The following is a 20,850-nucleotide window of genomic DNA, read 5'->3' on the forward strand; positions in this document are numbered from 1 at the left end:
GATTTTACTTTGATCTAATTTATTAGTAAGTCCATACACATGTAAAATAAAGCAATTAATTCAAAGTGATTGTTACAGTTCCATTTCAAAACAATATGAGTTTAACAAATCTTAGAGTCAAGAAGTAAAGAAATAGTGAGGCAACATATTAGTATTTAAATCTCTTAAACAATATAACAAAATAAAGATGGACAAGAATATATGGTGAATCAAGTTACATTTTTTTTATTCTTGACTACTAGCCCAGCTGCATGTGGGTGAGGATATTGCCTGCTCATTGCAGGGCCCTACATGAGAAATTGTGGGTTTCTTATCTTGCTCAACGGTACCTTGGCATTGCTCTGAGGGTGTTCTGCCACCCCCCTACTACCAGATTGCCTTGGTTTTGTGCAGACAAAACATGGGAGGTAGGGACACCTCCCCTACCACCAGAGCACCTCCCATATTGTGTCCAAACAAGACTTGGTGCCCCCCCACCCCATCAGTATACTTCAATGAAGAGGAATTTTATCACATCATCTTATGGCACAAATTGTGCAAGAATTTCGTCCAGTGCATCACATCAAGAGTGAAATTAAACCCAAATGGTAAAAACTTGCCAGCACCAAAGTTCAGAGCTATTCTGTTCATTAACACCAACAAAAAAAAACCATAAGGTGACTTAATGCAAATGTTAGTATGTTAAAGACTACATATGGCTTTTTATTTGTACTAAGAATTCCTAAACGACCCAGTACCATGGTAACAGTGCAAGACAGTCAGCAATTGTTCCTGGGTGTAACAAAGCAAATAATGAAAACAAAATGAGGGATTTCGCTTCACAGTTGCATTCTACAAAATTTCTGGGGGAACCGGCGCCAAGAAAGTGCAAATGTGAGAATGGGGGGGGGGTTCTCACAGGGAGGATTTGCAGGTCATTTACAAGTCACCAGCTCTGCCTACTTTTACAGAAAGATAAAATATACAATTGATAATAAAAAAATATATCAAATAAAATTTCATTGACATGCCGAGACAGAACATCCTGCATGGCGGTAAATCATGATCCTGTAGCAAGAAAATATATTTATACACTTTAAATCCTTTTTTACATAAACAGCAGTAACAGCAAAAACATGTTTCTAAATCTAACTTCTGAAATATATTCACGGGGACTTTGGTAAACAAAAAATATTGCTCAGAACTTTTTATGTACAATACAGATTCTTCTCACATACAGAAATTCATTATTGAAATAGCCAAATCATTTACAGGAGCCTTAAGTTGATTTAGCCACACAGTAAAAACTGCATATTTACCATAAGCTGCCAGCTGGACTTTTAGAACGTATTCAAAAAAATATGTTGGTGATGTGGATTGCACAAAGCCTCAGGCGCCCCACAGAAGATCTGCAGATGATGTACTTTCATTGGTTCCTCTCTGAAGGTCATATTTTTTGCTGCACAAAGGTTTCAAGTTTTATGATGATCCGTGCGGTACATTCCATAACTCTCATCGCCACCTCGGATGTGTATCTGTCATTGGGAATCTGTGGAAAGGGAAGCAGATCAGGATAGCGAGTTCTTAAGCCGTCCACGCCGTACCCCTCTAGGATGTGGACATCATTGGAGAGGCCGATTAAGTGGGTGCTGTACTCCTCGACCTTCTGAGCCAGAGCAGTTGGTTTCACGTCTTTGTCTGACTTTCCTTTCACTGCATAGTCAGCAGCTATAAGTGCAAGCTTTGTTGCTAGGTAGCATTTGAAGCAAACCCACTCATTAGCATTTTTGTGAAGATCATTCCGAGCAGCAGAGTAGTTTGCTCTTGCTTGTCTCAGCCATCTCCGAGCTTCCACAGGGTTCCCAACAGTCTTAAAGGTGGGGGGCACAAAGAAGCGGGGAGAATGGGATGAACGTGCGTAGCTTGTATGGTGCTCCTTAAAATGTTGCCTTTCTGTCTTGTGAGTTGTTGCTTCTTGGTTCCAGGACGAGTAAAACCTTTGAAATGAGGACTTCTCTGACTGGAAGCGAGATGATGAAGATGTAGAATATGGTCTTCGAGTAGACCTGTCAGTGTTTTGCAGGTCAGACAACGACTGTTTCTCCATCCTGCAGATTTCATTCTGCAAATGTTTAAAGACCTCAGTGGCGATGTCCAGATTATCGGCATTTTTATCTGGATGCCACTTGAGATACAGCCGGCGGATTATCTTCTTTCTCTCTGACTCGGGGCGTTTCCAAGCTTGTTCGACTACTGAGGTCACTTCTTTGAGGATATCGGGCAATGCGTTCAGCTTGATCTTGTTTGGAGATTGCTTTTGAGAAGGAGGTCTGAGGTTTTCTTTTGAAGAAAAAATAGGAGGAATCAGTCTCATACCAGACGAATGAATGTTTGGGCTTGAGGGAGTTGACGGTGCACTAGTGTCTCGGACATGGGAACTTTCATCCTGTCTTGAGAATTTGTACAAGTCAAGGGAACTGACTATTTTATACTCACTGTAACCAATGTCAATCTGGAAGCATTTTCCAAGGAAGCCAGAATTTTCTTCTTCCTCCCTTTCTACTTCTTGGACAATGATAGCATATGTATAGGTGGGCTGGTAGGAACCATACATGTCACCACCCTCAGAGTCTACAAGATATCCCACATACTCTCCTGGATAAAACACATTCATTGGATCCATTAGGAGTGTGTGATGAATCTCAGCTGGAATAGGGGTTCCAGGAAGAGGTAGCTCAAGTTTGGATGGTTCGGCTGAGTCATATTTAACCCCGAGGTTGTCCAACTTCTCTGTGATTCTGTAGATGTCGTTGCAGCCCAACATGGCGATCAGATACGACGTGTCAGAAATCAAATTATCTGTGGCAGACTTCAGCGTCATCGCCAGTGCCAAAAGGAAATTGATGTCTTTGCTGTCTGAATGCTGAATGTAGAGGTGAATCACAGCCGTGCCATACCTCTTGAGGAAGGCCAGAGTTTCGCTGCAACTGTTTGGGATCGGGGTACAACCTTTTATTCTCAGTGTTGTCTGGAGTTTCTCAAAACAAGACACTTTCAGCCCTTCACACAGTGCTTTACATAGGCGTATGGATTTTTCCTCATTTACAATATACGCATTCTCATTTTCATGTTTCATGATTCTCATCAGTCCTGTGATGAACTGCTCTGATGAAAGCAACAGCTGGAGGCGACCCTGAAGTGAACAGAGAGCTCCAAACTGGCACATTTTCGGGGAATCTTCATCAAGGTGCTCTTCAAGAATGCTACTTAACAATCTTGGCCTTAGCTTTTGAGGAAGTAGCATGATCAGTTTAGTGTGGAAGGCATGATCTTTGCCTAGGTAGCACTGGCTCATGTCAACAAGCATCTGAACTCCAATATTACCTTGAATTCTGCTCTTGTAATGCGGCGCGTCATCAAACACCAGGCTGCTGGATTTTGCTAATTTGCCGTCATGACTTGGCAGATAAAATGTCAAATCCCTGAGATTCTCAAGATCTTTGCGAATTTCCACTGGATCGTTATGGAGAGACTTGAAAAAGCCCGAAACGACCCTTTTCACGGTGCGCATTTCATTGGGGTCAAGCTGCTTGCCCTCTGAATTTCTGTAAATGCGCCACAGAACTTCAGTGTACTGTTTGGTTGAGACAATGTCTTCTGCGCCAAGCAGCTTGAACAGTTGATGGAAGGTTCCAAGTTCTAGAGGTAATTTGTACAAGTATGGTTTGAAGTCAGACTCATTGTCCAAATTAATGACAACTTCTTCTGATTTCAGCAATTTCCAGCCATCTTCAACGATAACAAAGGCCACTCCACGGAGGTGGTAGCGAAAATCTCTTTTATCTCCATTTAAGAACTCATAAGTGGACCGTAAAACTTTGTTCCTCGTTTTCACCATTTCATCATCTGGACTGGAAATGTTGCAGATATTCTTGCAGTTGCTTATGACTTTCTCCAGTGGCGGGTCCAAAGTGACGGCAAGTATATTGAGCACTTGGTCAAGCTGCTCTTGTCCAGTGAGAGTTGTCCCATCCTGTTCCTTAATACTCGATGGTGTAGCTTTCTCAGGAAGAATTGGGCAAGAGGTCCACAGCAAGTGTATGATGTCTGTTTGCTTGAATTTTGGATTCACCTGAGACCCGCTGAAGCGAATCAGAGGAAGTGAGCCACTCATCTCTTGGTACTGTGAATGAAGCTTAATGAGTTCTTTTGGGGCTCTCTCCGGATACAGAAACGGAATCATGGAAAGTTCTTTGAGGAAACTTCCCTGGAACAAATCTGTCCTCTCATTGAAAATGTGGTTCAAGAGAACATCAGCTGTGGTTTGTACTTTTTCTTTGGTCCAACCCTCTGTTTGGGCTTTGATACTAACTTCTTTTGCAAACTGGAGGACTTGCTGCTGTGACACTTGATGTTTCAGTCCAATGTTTCTTAGAAAAGTTATCCAAGAGGCAAGGGACAATGCCCCATTCTTAGGTTTGGATACTTGCTCAACCTTCTTGAAGAAGTCACTTGTTATAAATGACTTTGAAGGTAGCATGACCTGGAACACCTTCACAGTCTCATCATAGAAAAACTTGGCTGGTCTGAGTCTGTTTGAGTAGTCAAAAATAAACATCAGCCCTTCCAACTTCTCATACAGTTGATCCACTAAGTCACACGGTTCTTCTATGGACAAAAGTCTCTCTTTCAAATACACAATGTGTTCAACTTTGGCGTCATAGCAGAAACTTTCAAACTTTGGCAGGACATGATGATGATAGATTTCCAGGTCATCGATGGGCATGCACCCCAGGAAGGTGTACAGCTCTTTAAGCTGTGGACAGTCAGCAAGGAAGGCAAAGGAGCCATTGTGAGCCCATCTGTCCATATCTGCCGTTGGAATGTTTCTTACCAGAACATAGTTTGCGCCATGATTTGCAATACTCACGTACTTCCCACCAATGGATTTAAAGCACGGGAGAAGCTTTAGACTCTGGGCATTCTGCTGTGTGAGACCAGCCAGGTTGCAGTTGAAATACAGCAGGAGAGCCTCAAAGTCTTTGTCTGTCAGACTTGCTGCTTTAAATGCTGATGCCTGAATCATGTACTCTACGGCCCTGAGAATGCTCTGTGGGTTTTCAATGTTTGCAGTGTGCTGTGCCAGAATGGGCATTATGGGATTTTCTTTCACACTGATTTTGTTTAACGCAAGTTGAATGCACCCTGATTTCATTAGGGTGTGAAAAACTTTGTCATTTTGGCCCTGTGGAAATATGGCTAAGTGCATTAAACTCAGAGGTAACAGCACATCATGCTCAGGGACAACTATCTTATCTCTTGCCATGAATTTGGTTCCTGGGAGCAAAGCCCAGTCTTTTAGAATGTCAGCAACTGTGTCAAAACCAAGTGTGCGTTCCAGTTGGTCCTCCTTAATAGCAATATTCTCACTGATGAAGTTCCACACGTTCTTCAGCCAAGATTCACTAGCAAAGGTGTCTCTCCACTTCACAGGGACCTTTGTTTGATACTCTCTTGGAAGTACAGACCCCAGCAGGTCACCAAATGAGCTGATATCAAAGTTCTTTGCGATTCCCTCCTTCAAAAGGATGTTGCTGTACCTCATGAAGAGTGTATTGATGAACAGTTCTTTCCTTGAGGAGATCAGTTCGTGGTGCAGGGTCAGAAACTTTGGTCTCTTGGAATCAAACACTTGCAGCATGTTGTCTATTGTTATTAACAAAGGTAGCCCCTCGATTTTGACTTCATCAACATCTACATCTTTGAAGCAGTAGTCAACGAGAAGCTTCAGGTTATGAAGTAGCTTGTAATGAGAATGTTGGATGCGACAGGGGAGTTTTCCTATATGGCAGGTTGTGTCTGGTGAAGAGAAAGTATAGAGAAAGTTGCGGACATCTTTTGGAGTAACATAACTGACGGGAATCCCTGTCGCTTCTAAACAGGTGTAGAGATTTGCCGTCTCCTCGCAGCTGTGAATCAGGTTAAAACCGATGTCCAAAAGCAAGGTCTTCAGTCTGTAAACATTTTCCGCTACAGACTTCCTTGATGTGATGTTGTACTCTGCATTTTTCAAGTGCTGAAGCTCATCTTGTAGCAGGTTGTCAAAAAAGGCTCTGCTCTTTTTGGCTGTGGATGTATTAACCCATAAAATGTAAATGACGCTGTGCATGTCGGAGTTCTCACTGTGTGCTGCTCTGACTACAGGTAGCAGCCGTTTTAGGTCAGAATGGATGCAGCTGTACACTGCTTTGACAAGACAGTACCAATCTGGCTGTATGTCAAGCCTGTTGGCTGGGAAGAAGAAGAGATACTTGCGTAGTGTATCCTTGACCATGTGGAGTGGTGTTCCCTGTAGGATGGTCATGGTGGGGTCTGGGCCTGGGAAATATCTGCGCTTAAGCTGAATCAGCAGTTCAACACAGGCAGGGGCTATCAGCAATGTCATCAAATTATTATTCCAGTCACTCCGTACTCCAACTCCATTGTCATCTCTCCATAGGTTTCTTCGGGCAGAATCTAAGGCAAAATGGCCATTGACGTGGAACGGTAAGCCGGTTTCCAAGGAAAGGGGCAAAAAGCAGAAGGCTCTGTGCGGCTTTTTGTAATTGTGGCTCACACAAGCGGCGACTCCTCCACGTGGAAACAGAGTTATGTCCTCATTTTTGTGAGCTGAAACCAAACCTTTTGAGACATTTTCCATGTTTGGGAAGCCAGATCGGTTGCAGATCATCCACGTGGTAGAATTTCCATCAGTGTCCAGGATGTCCATTGAGTAAGTGATCTGTTGAACTGGGATAGCACTTAACTGTTTCTTTTTGATCACACTGTCAATAACTGAGGCATGAAACTGTTTGCGTTTCAGACGATCCCCCTCTGATATTCTTGCTGTAACAGAGTATATTACTTTTGGCTGCCCAGATGACTGATCGATTTCACAGATGGATATTTTCTCCATGTGGTTAAGGAACATTAGAAGCTCTGCCCCATCAATTTTTAGCTTGTCAAGGAGGTTTTGCACCATTCTGTCTGATGCTGGTAGAGAGCTGATCTCTGAGGTTTTTGCCATCTCTGTGGAACGGATAGGGAATCTGAACATAGTGCTTCGTTCTAATTTAAAATGAGCTCCCAAATAAAGGTTTAGAACATCAGAAAACTGGGAGCGAAAATCGGAATCTAAGTCCCGAAACATTCTTCCAGGACTGGCAGATGTTGCTCCAGGTGCATACTGTGCATGGGGATCAAAGATGCACAAAATGTCACTGTTTGAGATGAAGGATGGACAGTCGGTGATGTGATACACAGAGTTGAATCCTATGCCATACTGACCGGTTTTGCCAGGATTGGCCTCTTTTGTTCCTCTCCCAAGGTTCTGTATACCTCTCACGTCGTCTTCTGTGAATGGCTGGTTGTTATATACACAGAGGGCAGGACCTTGCATTGGAATCCATTTATCATCAAACACTCTGTCTGTGGGGTGTGTCCTTGGATCATAAATGAAGAAAATCTCAGTGGCCTTGGCATCATCTGCATTTTGAAGAAGCTCTTTCAGCATTTCTTTTTCGGATGGATAAGCACTGAGAATGCTTTTAATTCTACTAGTGAGTTTTTCTTTCTGTCCAAACTCACTGCCGGGCGGTGTGAAGCAGATATTGGATGCATACCTCTCCAATGCTTTGTGGCGTTTTGGGACAGCTCCCAGTTTTACTGCAACCTCTCTGGGAATGTCCCCGTGGCAGTATTTCACAGTGGTGTCTCTAACTTTGATCCAGGGACAGTCATTGTAGCAGAGTGACTTTGATGGCTGCAGTGTCAGATTAGAGTCAGGTAAAAGAATACCACCGTGATTCTCTTGGCAGTACTCTTGGCTCTTGTCTCTAATCAAGCTCCATATTCCTTCACTGATCACTCTGCGGCACAGCTGGAAGTTGTCTTCACTGAGTGCCCTTCTTCCACATCCTTGTTTCACAGTTTCGAGAATTCCTGAGAAATCATCAACACTGAAGCTGGATTTCACTCCAACATTCTCAAAGAGCTCACGACAGCTGCTTCTGTATTTGTTAGGGAGTTGATAAAGATGCGGAGAGGCATCAAAATTAAGGTGAAATGCAATCTTTGCAGGACTTACATATGTGTTCTCCACTAGAATGGAATTGAAAGCCGTCAGTTCCTCAGCTATTTGCTCTTTTGCACACTCATCCTGTAACATTTCCTCATGAAGAAACTTGTAACAGGCATTTGTTATGTTTTCCTGGTATAGCGTAATGCCATCAAATGATTGAGAGAGTTTCTTAAGTTGGCTAATGACCAGTTCAACAGAGGGTTTCCTTATTAGACCAAGACCATCTTTGACGGCCAAAGACATGGTACCACACCCTCTGAAAGAGGGAGAATTCTCATTAAGGATTGGTTTCATCAGGCACACTGTATCTTGATGCTCTATTGTCAAGAGTTCTCTAGCAGAGAACATTGTCGTTGGTGAAAAGTTATTTCCATGCCATGGCAGTGAGAACCCAGCAGGTCTTGTCAGGAACGGAAGGAACTTAATGGCCTGAAGTTTTTCCAAGCTCTCATCTGCTTCTGAGTCTCTTGACTTCAGTTTCTCATCAATGAGGCTTAGCAGCAAACTACTGCGAAAGCATGCAGCTGAGTGATCATTTTCATTGAGCTCAGTAACAGAATGAGCACGTTCAAGTAGGTCTTCCCACGACAGATCATCCTTAACCATTCCTAACTGCACCAGCTTCACTAAACATACAGGGTTTAGGTAGTCTTTAGAAGTACCTTCTGGAAATCTTCCATCATCAGCATTGTAGAGTTTAGCAACTCTTCCCTCAGGATGAATAAGTCTGGAAGGTAAAACCAGCGTACTGTTGGGGCCACAGCATGGGATACAAGGAGTAACTCTCAGGATTGATGAGAATTCTTCGAGTTTCTCATTCAAGACATAATGTATCAGAGGATCGCGATGCTGTTTGTCAATTTCCTGGATGTGAGGGAAAAAGACCTGAGCAAAAAACTGTTTCTCTGTCAGTGTGTTTTCTAGCAACTTCCCTTTGCACCCAGCATCTTCAAATCCCTCCTTTACCCAGTCAGGCAACTCAACGGCACACAGATTTTGGGAGCCACTTTTTTTGAGATATTTCAAGAAAATCTTGAAAGCTGCAGGGCCGATGTCTATTCTGCTGTGTAAAGTATCGTCAAGAAATCTCACATACTTGATCGAAACCCAGGTTTTGCCATCTGAGAAAACTTTTGCATGTTCGCTATCGCCTCCTTTCACAATTTCCTGGTAAACGCCTTGGCTGATAAGTGCAAAGTCATCGTGCACCTGGCTAGGATCTGGCCACACAGCATAATAGCTGTAGTCTAGTAGTTCTCCATTTTCAGCCATTGAACGCAACATTGCAAGTGCAGCTAAATAGGCCTGGACAATGACATGTCTCATGAATACAGAATTCCACTGGCCTTTGGTGTCAGTCTTCCAGATCTCTTTGCGATTGGATGTCACAGCAAAGCAACCATTAATATGGACTGGAAGGCCTGTCTTGATCCTGAGAGGTAAGTAACAAAATACCTCCCCGGTTGGCATTGCATTCATCTTCACTGTCCATTTGTGATTTTCCTCCTCAGAAAGCAGAACAGCCACTCCTCCGCAGGGTACCAGTCCAAGCCTTTTCCCACTGTCGCTGAGGGAAAACTTGAGGGCCTCATTTGCATCCATGCATGAACAAATAAGCCAGTTGGTGACCTCAACTGCTTTTTGGGGGATTTCATCTGTTAGTCGTCTTGTTTGAATACCTTTTGCAGCCATTTCAAAATACTGGTTAGGATCTTCCTCTGATCCCCGGAACAACGGTGAATGGAGATCGACAATGCGTTTGAACACATTATGAAACTCCTCCACCAGTATGCGAATGATACAGCCCGACTTGGGAATATCAGCAGGTACTTTGTTGGTGCTTGCCACTTTCTTCATAACCTTTGCTGCAGCTTTTAGGATACTTAGAGGTCCATATGAGGCTTTAGAAGACCACACACTCTTGTTTATGCTGACAACATCCTGGGCCGCTACTGGATCTGGTTCTTCATACTTTAGGTATTTTAAGAGCATGCATCCAACATGCTGTGTAAAGAGAATGAACCGGTGTCCGCATATGCTGAACTCATCAACCAGGGAGTAGATATCTGTTGTATTGTAGTACAAGCTACTGATTTCACTTTGTGAGGCTTCTTGTTCTGTTCTAAATGGGAGTCTGAACAATGTGCCGTTGTATTTGTACGGGGAGTCCTGAGCAAGAGGAAGTTCGCAGCCAAAGACATTAATGAAAGGTTTGAACTGGTTAGGGAACTTTCTCAGCCTCTTCTGCTGTTTGCTCCAGTTTATTTTGATCCCTGGATTAGACCTGTCTCTGATGTGCTTTCTGATGTGATTGATGTTTGGATCAAATATGATCATGAACTCTCTGCTCATTATGATGGGGATATCAGTGATGTGATAAACTGAGTTGAAACCCAGACCAAACTTTCCAACTTTGTCTGCTTCTGATCTCTTCACTGACCCACCTAACCTTGTGATGTTCAGAAAGTCGGTATCTGAAAATACGGCATTGTTGAAAGACCACAGCGAAGGCCCGTGACAGACGATCATGCCAGGGTCGAGCAGGTTCTCTCGAATTTCATTGTTTTTCCTCATATCAATGAGAAAGTTGCACTCCGTTGCACTTGCATCATCAGCATTTTGGAGAAGCTCTTTAAAAATGTCTGCTACAGATGGATATTCTTCTAATATGTTCTTTATTCTCACTGTGAGTGGTTCTCTTTGGCCCGACTGTTCAAAGCCGAGGTTTTCTGGGTTAACTAACCTCGTACTCAAGCATGGCACTTTCAGCCACTCTGCAGTTTTCATGGGGATATCATCATGGACCAATATAATCGGTTCTGCTGTGTCTTCAAGCAAATCAATCAAATCATCAACCTTAATGTCACAGTAGGTGCATTCATGAATGGGCTTCATCGCTAATTTACTTGGGTCCTTATGAAAAAGAATTGGAACGTGCATGTCGGTATCCACAGGTATCTGATTGTTGTACAGCCATCTCAATATGTTGAGCAAAAGCAGAATGTTGTGCTTGCTGTCGTCCTTTGTCAGCTCTCCAGTGCATCTCTGTTGGATAGTGTTAATGACTTCCAACACTTGACTCGGGACAACCTCCTCGATGGAACCACAGGACTTGAAAAGCTTGTTAAACTTTCTGATAGTCTTTGGCAGGGAGTACAGGTAAGGCTGCAAGTCCAGATCAGGGAGGGGCTTTAGGACAGTACGGCCAGGCGATGAGAATGTTTTCCCCGTCCACACCCAATCAAAAGGCAGCGATTTCATGGCTTCTTTAGCATCCTGAATATGAGTCTGCATGAAGCCATAAATCTCAAACAGGATCTGCTGGAACTGATACCAGTCCTCCGTGGTGAATGCTTTAGATTTGTGCCAGTCAATGACTGCTCTGAGATGTTGTACGACTTGATCCGCCTGTGGTTCGAGACTTAGTTTCAGAGCCTTCTTCATACCTGCAGAGGTGTGCTCGACTAGTGCTACTGCAGATCCCACGAGCACTGCATGAGATATGTCGCACATCTCTGACAGAGAGCAAATGGTGGCAGCATCTCCAACCCAAGAAAGGGATTTAGGGTAAGTTAAAGGTCTTTCCTTACAGACAGGCACCCATTGAAGTTTAAGCAAAGCTGTTTGAGCATCAGCAGATTTTACCAGCTTGGTTTGTCTATTCAGGATCTGCAGCAGCATTTTTGCCTTTTTTATCACCAAGTCTTCATTTGTGTCCTTACTGTGTTGCAGCTCCTCTATCTTTTTGGCCACTGTAACCACATCTTTTTCATTTAGCTGCACTTCATTTCTTAGACCCAGCTGTCTGAGCGAATGAAGAACATCAGAAGAAAATGTGAATTCACTGGTTGGAAACCTGGTTTTTTCTTCCATGTAGAAAAGATTCTGTAGAATCTCCAGTTCGGGGTCAAAAAGATCTGAAGCTTTGGCCAACTTTCCACAAGGCAGCTGTATAAATTTGATGGGAGAAAGCCATCCAAGCACAGAAGAGTTCTCATTTTTTAGAAAGGCCATATTTTGAAGGGCCCACAGCATGATTTGGGTTATCTCATCTGTTGTGTAGAATCCTCTTTCAATATCATGAACAATAAACTTCAAACATTCTGTAGTTGTTATTTGTTCAATGTTTAGCATTTTTATCAGGCGGAGTGACTCCTCATCACAGTATCCCACAAGATTTATAGATAATTTCACATTGGGTGGATACTTTGCTCTATGATGTAGAGCTCGAGCTCCCCTGAGTGAGGTAAACTCGGAGGTACCCTCACAGGAGGTCCCAAATTTCTCAAAAATGGAAAGTTCAAGCAAGGTGTGCTTTTCCCGTTCTGTAACATCGGACAATCCAGCGAGATACTTTCTCAGCGCAATCTTCTCTGTGATTGATAAAGAAGTAACCTGGCTGGACAAGCGCTGTTTTGACAGCCTGTCCATAATCTGCAGAAGCACAGCAGGAGAAGAAGGGTGGATATAATTCTTGAGCAGAGGGTGCTGCAAACATGAATCCAACTTTTTCATCACTGTGCCTCCAAGCTTTTCCATGATGTCAAGAAGGATTCCAGAGGATGTTGTTTCTTCTCCTTCCACAAGAATGATGGCTGAAGGGGTTCTGAGGCGCAGAAGATGAACACTGTTCATGCTTTCCTCAAGTGGCACGAGTGGGATCAAAGGCATGTCTTCAAAAGTACTTAGGTCGTCAGAAAAATGTATGTAGAGATGCTTCCAAATCATCCTGAGCCAGGAAATGGTAGGATGCTTCAGTTCTCTGTTTCCGGGTTCCCATTCCACAGTGAAGTCTCTTGTTGGCCACACCGATGAAAGGATGTCCTTGATGAGGCGAGCTGACCGCTCAGGACTCAGCATTTGAAGCTGAGTACAAGGTCTTCCTGTTCAAAAAAGAGAACAATATTAAGTATAATATTTAGTAATAGTAGTAGTAACATTTCTGCATGTACAATTATTATGGACAGAAAATATTTGTAACTTAAGGATACACAGTCCTGCTCCATCTGTGGGTGTGTGAATTATTGCGTGAGCACTCTTCTGTATTAAGGGTGGTCACATCTTCTTCCTGTTATTCAGGGCCTCTGTCACTTTCTTGACAGGTGACCTTAACAATGGTGTGATGGAACCATTCCTGATATTGCTCATACACCACACACACACAATCACACACTCTACATAACCAGCTACATCTACATAATGATACAGACACATGCAACTTAATATTGCTTTGTTAAATTAATTACTTTATCATTGTTTTAGTTTTGTGCATTCTATACACATCATCACGCATAACTTTTTTACCATGGTTAGTAGCAACCTAAAAACTGTAAACAATTAGGAGGTCAAAAACATCTCATGTCGGTGAGTTTCACAGCTGCTGTAACTTGTTATAGTCGTGCATCACTTCAAGTAAAATACCTACCAGAGCATCCCCAAAGATGCTGTTGCACTGTGGGCAAAGCGACATTTTTAAAGAAATTTCTGATTATAATTCTCATTCTTTCTCCGAGTTGACATTTTAAAAAAGCTTAAAACAGGGAAAACATGCCGTGGTTCCAATGTCTCACTCTGGACTTAGACAATAAAGCTGACGGAATATTTCTTATGCCTGGCTCGCTGCCCTGGTTCCATTAGCAAGATCTAGTATTGCAAAAAGTGCACTCAGGCTGGAACGTGTGTCACAAACCTGAAGGTTTCCATGAATCAGCACGCTCTCTCTCTGCCTCAATCAACTTTTAAATAATCTATCATCAACACCAGAATTAATGTCCTGTTGCTAAAGTGTGACTGTATGGTAATAAAAAAAAAACACCACATTTACGGTACATGAGATTTATACCTCCAAGTAAATCAAACCCCTTTCAGATGTGCTTTATATACAAAAAAATGTAGATATACCTCTGCTTTTAGCTGCTTTCTTTAAACTGTCCATTACTGAAGATTTGATGCTTTCTAATATAAACCGTCCTTCAAGTCCAGGATACAGAAACCTGAGAGTAAAGGAAAACAACAAAAATATTATAGCAAAAAAGACACAATGATTTAAAAACTAAGTGTAGGGTGGTAAGTTTTAAGGTTCTAAGATGCTGCTACACATGATCTTTACCTTGGGTATTCTTCTGAAGTGATGTAGATAGCATCTTTTTCACTGACAGGAGATGAAAACGATGTAAATGTTTCATCTTGAAGAGGCAAGAGCTCCAGTCCAATCAGGTCGCTGTAATTGGCATCACTAAGCACAAACTCCAGCAGCAACAGCTTCTCCTGAGAGGAACCTTTGTGTTTGTTCTTCCTGATCACCTGCCGGAGCAAAGGTGGCCTTACTTTTTTCACCTCAGAGGCTTCTGCCATGTAGGAGGCCAAGACAACGTCCACAGAAATAGGCACCTTCGCCACCTGTACTCCAGAGTTTTGGAGGTAGTTGATCACAATCTTGGAAATGTCCTCGTCCATGTCCAACTCTGAGAAGACTACCTCGTCTGCCTGGACCCATTTCTCACAGAGGGAATAGATAACTGGCAGCTGGAGCAGCTCATGGAACAGTGGCTGCAGGATGGGCTTCCAGCGGCTCTTCACCAGATTGGGGTTTGGCCAGGCCCCATAGGTCCCCGTTGGAGTCAGCGGAAAGTCTTGGTCTTTTTTAGTTTGTACCCTTTGGACATATTCAGTGATGAGCATCAAGTATGCCCTTGGTATGACAGTGATCAAAAGCAGCTCATTCCACAATGCCGCCGGATCCCTCCACTGGTCAACTTCACGCCACTTAATGCTCCTACGATTGTCTGTCAGACCAAAGAATCCACTGACATGAACTGGAAGCCCAGTCTCACTTTCCTCCCCAGGGGGAAGTGGAAGAAAGCAGAACGCTCGCCCTGAGAAACCAGATGTGGCACCTTCATCATCTTTGTTAATGACAGTGAGAGGAAGAGCGATGCCAATGGTGGGCATGAACTTCAAATCATCTGCCAGAGAGTCCAACTCAGGACACATTCCTCGACCCCCCACCCCGTTAGTGACCAGCCATGTTGTCCTCTGTGTCTCTTTAGCCGTTTTATCCTGAGTATCTATGTTCACCTGATAGGTCACACATGTGATGGTGGAACTGGGAACACCGTTGTTGTAACTGTCCACAGCCTGGCCCAGCATCTTCAGGGCATTTGGTCTCTCTAACTTGTCCTCTGCATTTCCAGCAGATGTAACCTGAAACAACATGCGCTCGGTACCATCAGATTCACGCACATGCAGTGAGATCTTGTTAACACTCTTGAGAAAGAGGAGCACGGTGTCTGCATCCGTTTTAAAAGACTCAAAGAGCTCCAAAACCTTCTCCTTGTTGTAAATGTTGCTACTGAGCTGGGAAGGTTTCAGTCGCAGAGGGAAGCGGAACAGCGTTCCAGGAAAGTTGGCCTCTTTTATGTTTTTTTCCAAGATTCCAAAAATCCCAAAGTAAGGAGCAAACTGGTCAGACAGTTCTGTGATCTCCTTAATGTCTGTTTTCATGTTCCAACACTGTCCGGACTCATGCACCCCGAACAGGGTCTGATGAGGGTCCAGCATGGCAATCTGGTCTCCACTAAATATACTGGGAACATCTAGTCATGGACAAAAAAAAAAAAAATCAAAATGATCAACCAGCCCACATAGACCGACCGATCGACTTTTTTTTAAAAAAAAGGTCAAAACATTCATCACGCTACACAGGAGTTATTTCCGGAAGTATTTTCATAAGAAAAATTGGATTTACTCTCCTAGAGTCCTCACCTGTGACATGATACACGGAATTAAAACCGATACCAAATCGACCAACTTTCAAAGGATCGTCCCTCTTCCGACTCCTGGCTATCTCCTGAATCCCATTCCAGTCCTCCACCGTAAACACAGCATCATTGTATGCGTACAAAGCCGTACCTGTTGAAACCAGGTGAGGATGAGTGCATTAATTTAAGTGCCGTTACGTTTTCAAGTAGTTCCAACATCCCTCAAACAGAGGTCGGAGGAAGAGTCGGAAATGATCAGCGAGGAAACAGCAGCTTAAACATGCCTAAGCAGTTCAGACTCTTGGCAACACAAAAGCTGAACTAATGCTGTCCAATTAAAATCAGAGTATTACCGAGAGCTGGTCTGTCCCAGACTGCCTTGTTTACTTGAACGTCTCACCTTGATGCTGCTCCATGTCAGGTGACCAGAGTGACTCCACTCCATACTCCGTCTCATCAAACAAGAACTTCACCTCTGTGGCTCCGGCATCCTCAGCATTTTGAATCAACTCCTTCAAAATACAACAAAATTACAAAGTTTGCTAAAGGTGACACTTTTGTTGTTTTACTTGGATAAAAAGTCACAACTGACAAAAAGAGTAAATGGTAAATGTTCACAGTAGAACCTATCAGAGCTGAATTCATTTTAAATATGATGAAGCACAAAAAACACACTTACTTTCAGAATCTGTCCACCTTCAGGGTACCGTCTCAGAATATCTTTGAGAAACTCCACCAGTGGTGGCGTCGTCTGTCCAAACCTTCCTGTAGAAGCCAGACTGAGTCAACCTCACAGGTGTTATTTAACAGAAATGTGGGGGTCTAAAACCTACCCCCCCCTTTAAGGCCTCCTCCAGCCAGAGTGAAGGAAACTTCTGGTGTTCCAGGAGGTACCAGGGTCCCAATTTGAACACGATCATCCAGCTAGAAGTAGTTGATAATAAAACAAATCCTAATTTAACACAGAGCCATCACATGGAATTGAGCTGGTCTCGTAAAAGTGATGTGAAATTATCTGTGGATGCTAAATATGTATCATTTAAACCAACATAAAGTTTTTAAGTTCTGTGTATGGTTAAAAAAGTCTAAAGTCTCCTTTATTGTTTGCCTTCTTTTGAAAACAACACATTTTTTAAAATATGCTCAAACAGCCAAATCGCATTTTCACAAATAAATGAGAGCAACAAACCCAAAACCAGCAATATGGATGCAGAATAGAAGAAGTTAGAGGAAAACATGAATTACGACACACACTGTATCACACGTCAACTGCTGGGCTGCACTTGTGCCTCAGATAAGCGTTTACTGCTGCAGCTTCCAGAATGGATGCAGGGAGCCAGAGCTGCTACCAGATCTCATACTGTTGTTCCTGCTGTTTGTCCCTTTTCCAAGGTGACACTGTGACCCACTGTGCTCAGCAGTCTGTGCACATCAACACACTGCGCACAAAAAGAGCACAGCAAATAAATAATGCTCATCCACATACTCATGCTGGCAAATGAGGAGGGGACCTTTTGACCGTAAAGAAACTTCCTCCTGAGCAAAAGAAGAAGCTTTTGAATACTTTGGTTTCACTGCCAAAGGCTTTTCTGTCTCTAATTCAGTTTATTCAGAGTGCACGTTAGCTAAAAGTGACCTGCAGGGCCTGACCTTGACCACATGTGGCTCAATCTGTGGGTGTGGCCGCAGCTTATTTCTGCATAGGAGCTCAGGGGTGCTGCTGAGCACCGACCACCACCTGGTGCTATCTATCAGCTGACGCCCAGCTCAGGGGATCAATTCCAGTCATGTCTGCTGCTGCACTTACGCAACCACCCAAAACTGCAGGTCAGGAGCAACGAAAGCATCTGGTGGACATGACAGTACAGCAAAAATACTCAGCAACGCATGTGAGGACACCTGAAAGCATGTAGTGGCCCCTCAGTGCTGGCACAAATACAACAGACACAGAACGTGCCTGTCCAATTCTGGTCTAAATGTGTGACCAGTAAACTAAATGTGTGTAAACTAAATGTGTGTCCGACCCCCTGATGAGCAACACAGGAGCTCCCCAAGGAACTGTGCTCTCCCCATTTCTGTTCACCACCTACACAGCTGACTTCCAGTACCACTCTGAGACATGTCATCTCCAGAAGTACTCGGATGACACAGTCATAGTCGGGTGTGTGGAGAATGGACAGGAGGATGAATACAGGGACCTTGTGGAGAGTTTTGTCAGGTGGAGCAGGGAGAACCTTCTGCAGCTCAACGTGACCAAGACGAAGGGGATGGTGGTGGATTTCAGAAAAAGCAAGTCCCCACCCTCCCCAGTCTGCATTAGTGGGAAAGATGTGGAAATAGTCTAATCTTACAGGTTCCTGGGTGTTCAGCTGGACAATAAACTGGAGTGGTCCACAAACACCGATGCTGTTACAAGAAGGCCATGAGCAGACTCTATTTCCTCAGGAGACTCAGGTCCTTCAGTGTTTGCAGCAGGATGCTCCACATGTTCTACCAGTCTGTCATGGCTAGCACCATCTTCTTTGCTGCAGTGTGCTGGGGTGCAGGCATTAAAGCAAAGGATGCCAACAGACTCAACAAACTCATTAAAAAGGCAGGGTCTGTTGTTGGCTGTAGACTTGATAACTTGGACGAGGTGGTGAGGGACAGGATGGTGTTGAAACTGCGGACAATCATGGACAATCCCTCCCACCCCCCCCATAACACAGTGGACAAACTGAGAAGCAGCTTCAGCAGCAGACTCCTGCAGCCTCGCTGCTCTAAGGAACGGTACAGGGAGTCATTCCTGCCGTCCACCATCAGACTGTATAACCCAATAACAATAACTGTGTAATGTTCATGTTGTAATTTCATTTCTATTTTATTCTATATTTATGTATATATGCTTATAATGCTTATAATATGTATATATTATATTATGTATATATATATATGCTTATAATATATGCTGTATATATGCTTATAACGTCTGTATTTATTTATTCTGTTTCTATACTTTGTATAGGGTGCTATTACAATTCAATTTCCCCACGGGGATGAATAAAGTTTATCTTAATCTTAATCTTAAATTAAGTAACTCACCCTTCTGCCATTGTGAGACAATCGCTGCTCCTCCACGGGCAGATGTGTCTCCTCATAGAGCAACTGCTTGACACAGTGAACAGATGTGAAGGGCGACACTTGGTAGGACCGTAAACCAATGTAGTCGTGATGAACCATCACCCATGGCAACCTAAAAATTATACACAAATTTGAACTGTCACAGAATCATTGTGAAAAACAGTCTCATTAAGAGCATCCTGAAGATGATTTAATTCCTCCCCCAGCCAGACTTAATTACAAGATGTAACACTAACGGAATAACGTTGCCTATATAATCCTTTCATTTTTGCAGAAGGAATAAATCTCATCTTTAGGCTTTTTTCGTTATTGATCTGGTTTTAAGTCAATGAAAGGTCACCTTAGCAGAGCCATCTGTCAGTGGTCCATTAGTCTCATTTGTACATTTATTATATGCTAAGATTTTCTTCTCCCTCCTACAGCACAGGATATGATATTAAAACAGCTATGGGTCTCTTTTTTTACTCTGGTAGACCTTTCTCTATTTAATTCTCTTTCAGCCTATATGTGATAATGTACACTTTAGCACAGCAACACCTTAAATCAGTAGAGCATTAAAAATCTGTCTGAACATTCAGCAGCAGGTCAGAGGCTCCATGCAGCTAAATAGTGAGTGGGTGTGGTAGCCATCCCAGTTGGTTGGGGTACTGATAGAGTACTTATTGTATACAGATGTATAAGATGTATAATGCAAACATGAGAGATACAATGTTGCAGGATTAGAGACATACACTTCACTTAAACTCTCTAGTGTAGTCCTTATTTTTTTAGTTTGTGTTGCGTATTCTCCAACCATGTATACCATTCAGTGGTATCTGCGAGATAAATTACATCATTTTTCCTATGTGTATGCGCATAACCTGGCAAAAACAACTGATGTGAACATCCGAATGATTTAAACAATAAACGCGCTTGAAAAAAATCATCTTTAATTCTTGCTTATTGAACTTACCACGGGACTGGGGAACCGGCCATCTCGGTGTTGCTATGCGCCCCAGCACATATATATTACTGGACTATCTTCTGCACTGAGCGCAAGAATACTCCGCTCGGGAATGGACTGTCGTGAAAAGAGAACCGTTACTTTCTTCAGAACATCTCTCTTTTCTGCGTATCTGTGAGATACAGCTGCAGCAATTAAGTATCCGAGAGAAAAACAGACATTAGGTGCATGTGCTGTTGTGATCGTAGCTAAGAGGCTTTGTTTTAGCCGTGTTGCGCCGGTACCGGCTGACTCGCTCAACACTGTTGGGTATTACTCCCCAACAAACGAACCATACTTACTTGAACGTGTCCAGTGTTTTCCGATAACGGCCCAGCGGCATATTTCACCACAGGAGGTCCTTCTATGAATAAAAACAACAATGGCTATATGCATGGTTATTTCCCTCCATCAACATACCTACTCCTTCAAAGGCGATGTTCTAATAATAAAGAATCGCACCGGGGAGAGCTTGAAGTCAGCAGCTGAAACGAGATGGTTCCCCCCAAGGTACTTCCGGGTAGTCTTAAATCACGACAGATTGCGACTACATTTTTATCGCAAATTAGCAAACGACATCACAACATTACTCATTATATTTTACTTTAGAGATGTCTTTGCTTTTTCGTGATGCTTTTTCTAATTTTGTTATCGTAAAACAGAATCTGCGCGTGCAGCGCATTCTGTGACGCATTACTTCTTTAAGATTTCTTATAAATCTAGATTGTATCGTAGATTGTACTACAATGGTTATATTTTATTCTTACGACAGCGTATGCTAGTGTGCTCTATACATGTTATCAATTATCAGTAGTTCTTAGTTTTCAACAAATTAAAAAAACAAACAAACGTTTCAATCTCTGCCTTTTATGTTCCGGAAGTGGAATGAC

The 20,850-nt window shown here is 43.0% G+C and overlaps 1 protein-coding gene across 4 annotated transcripts in view; it reads right to left on the bottom strand.

Annotated features, from left to right (window-relative positions):
* Positions 1 to 2: 2 nt before the first annotated feature.
* sacs (sacsin molecular chaperone) overlaps positions 3 to 20,850 on the bottom strand; it is a 21,959-nt gene continuing 1,111 nt past the window's right edge. Inside the window, exons 2-12 of one of the 4 annotated variants that reach the window (XM_057049106.1) lie at positions 20,263 to 20,324; positions 19,931 to 20,038; positions 18,940 to 19,090; positions 16,688 to 16,782; positions 16,538 to 16,619; positions 16,259 to 16,370; positions 15,863 to 16,009; positions 14,208 to 15,693; positions 14,000 to 14,091; positions 13,524 to 13,550; positions 3 to 12,981 (exon numbers count right to left, since the gene is read on the bottom strand). In XM_057049106.1, the coding sequence (XP_056905086.1) occupies positions 1,427 to 12,981; positions 13,524 to 13,550; positions 14,000 to 14,091; positions 14,208 to 15,693; positions 15,863 to 16,009; positions 16,259 to 16,370; positions 16,538 to 16,619; positions 16,688 to 16,782; positions 18,940 to 19,090; positions 19,931 to 19,953 (13,770 nt within the window). In that variant the 5' untranslated portion in view covers positions 19,954 to 20,038; positions 20,263 to 20,324 and the 3' untranslated portion in view covers positions 3 to 1,426. Of the gene's footprint in view, positions 12,982 to 13,523; positions 13,551 to 13,999; positions 14,092 to 14,207; positions 15,694 to 15,862; positions 16,010 to 16,258; positions 16,371 to 16,537; positions 16,624 to 16,687; positions 16,783 to 18,939; positions 19,091 to 19,930; positions 20,039 to 20,262 lie in introns of all 4 variants that reach the window. The other 3 variants (XM_057049104.1, XM_057049105.1, XM_057049108.1) reach the window with 3 other exon arrangements.

This window comes from Takifugu flavidus, chromosome 12, assembly GCF_003711565.1.
Source record: "Takifugu flavidus isolate HTHZ2018 chromosome 12, ASM371156v2, whole genome shotgun sequence".
NCBI lineage: Eukaryota > Metazoa > Chordata > Actinopteri > Tetraodontiformes > Tetraodontidae > Takifugu > Takifugu flavidus.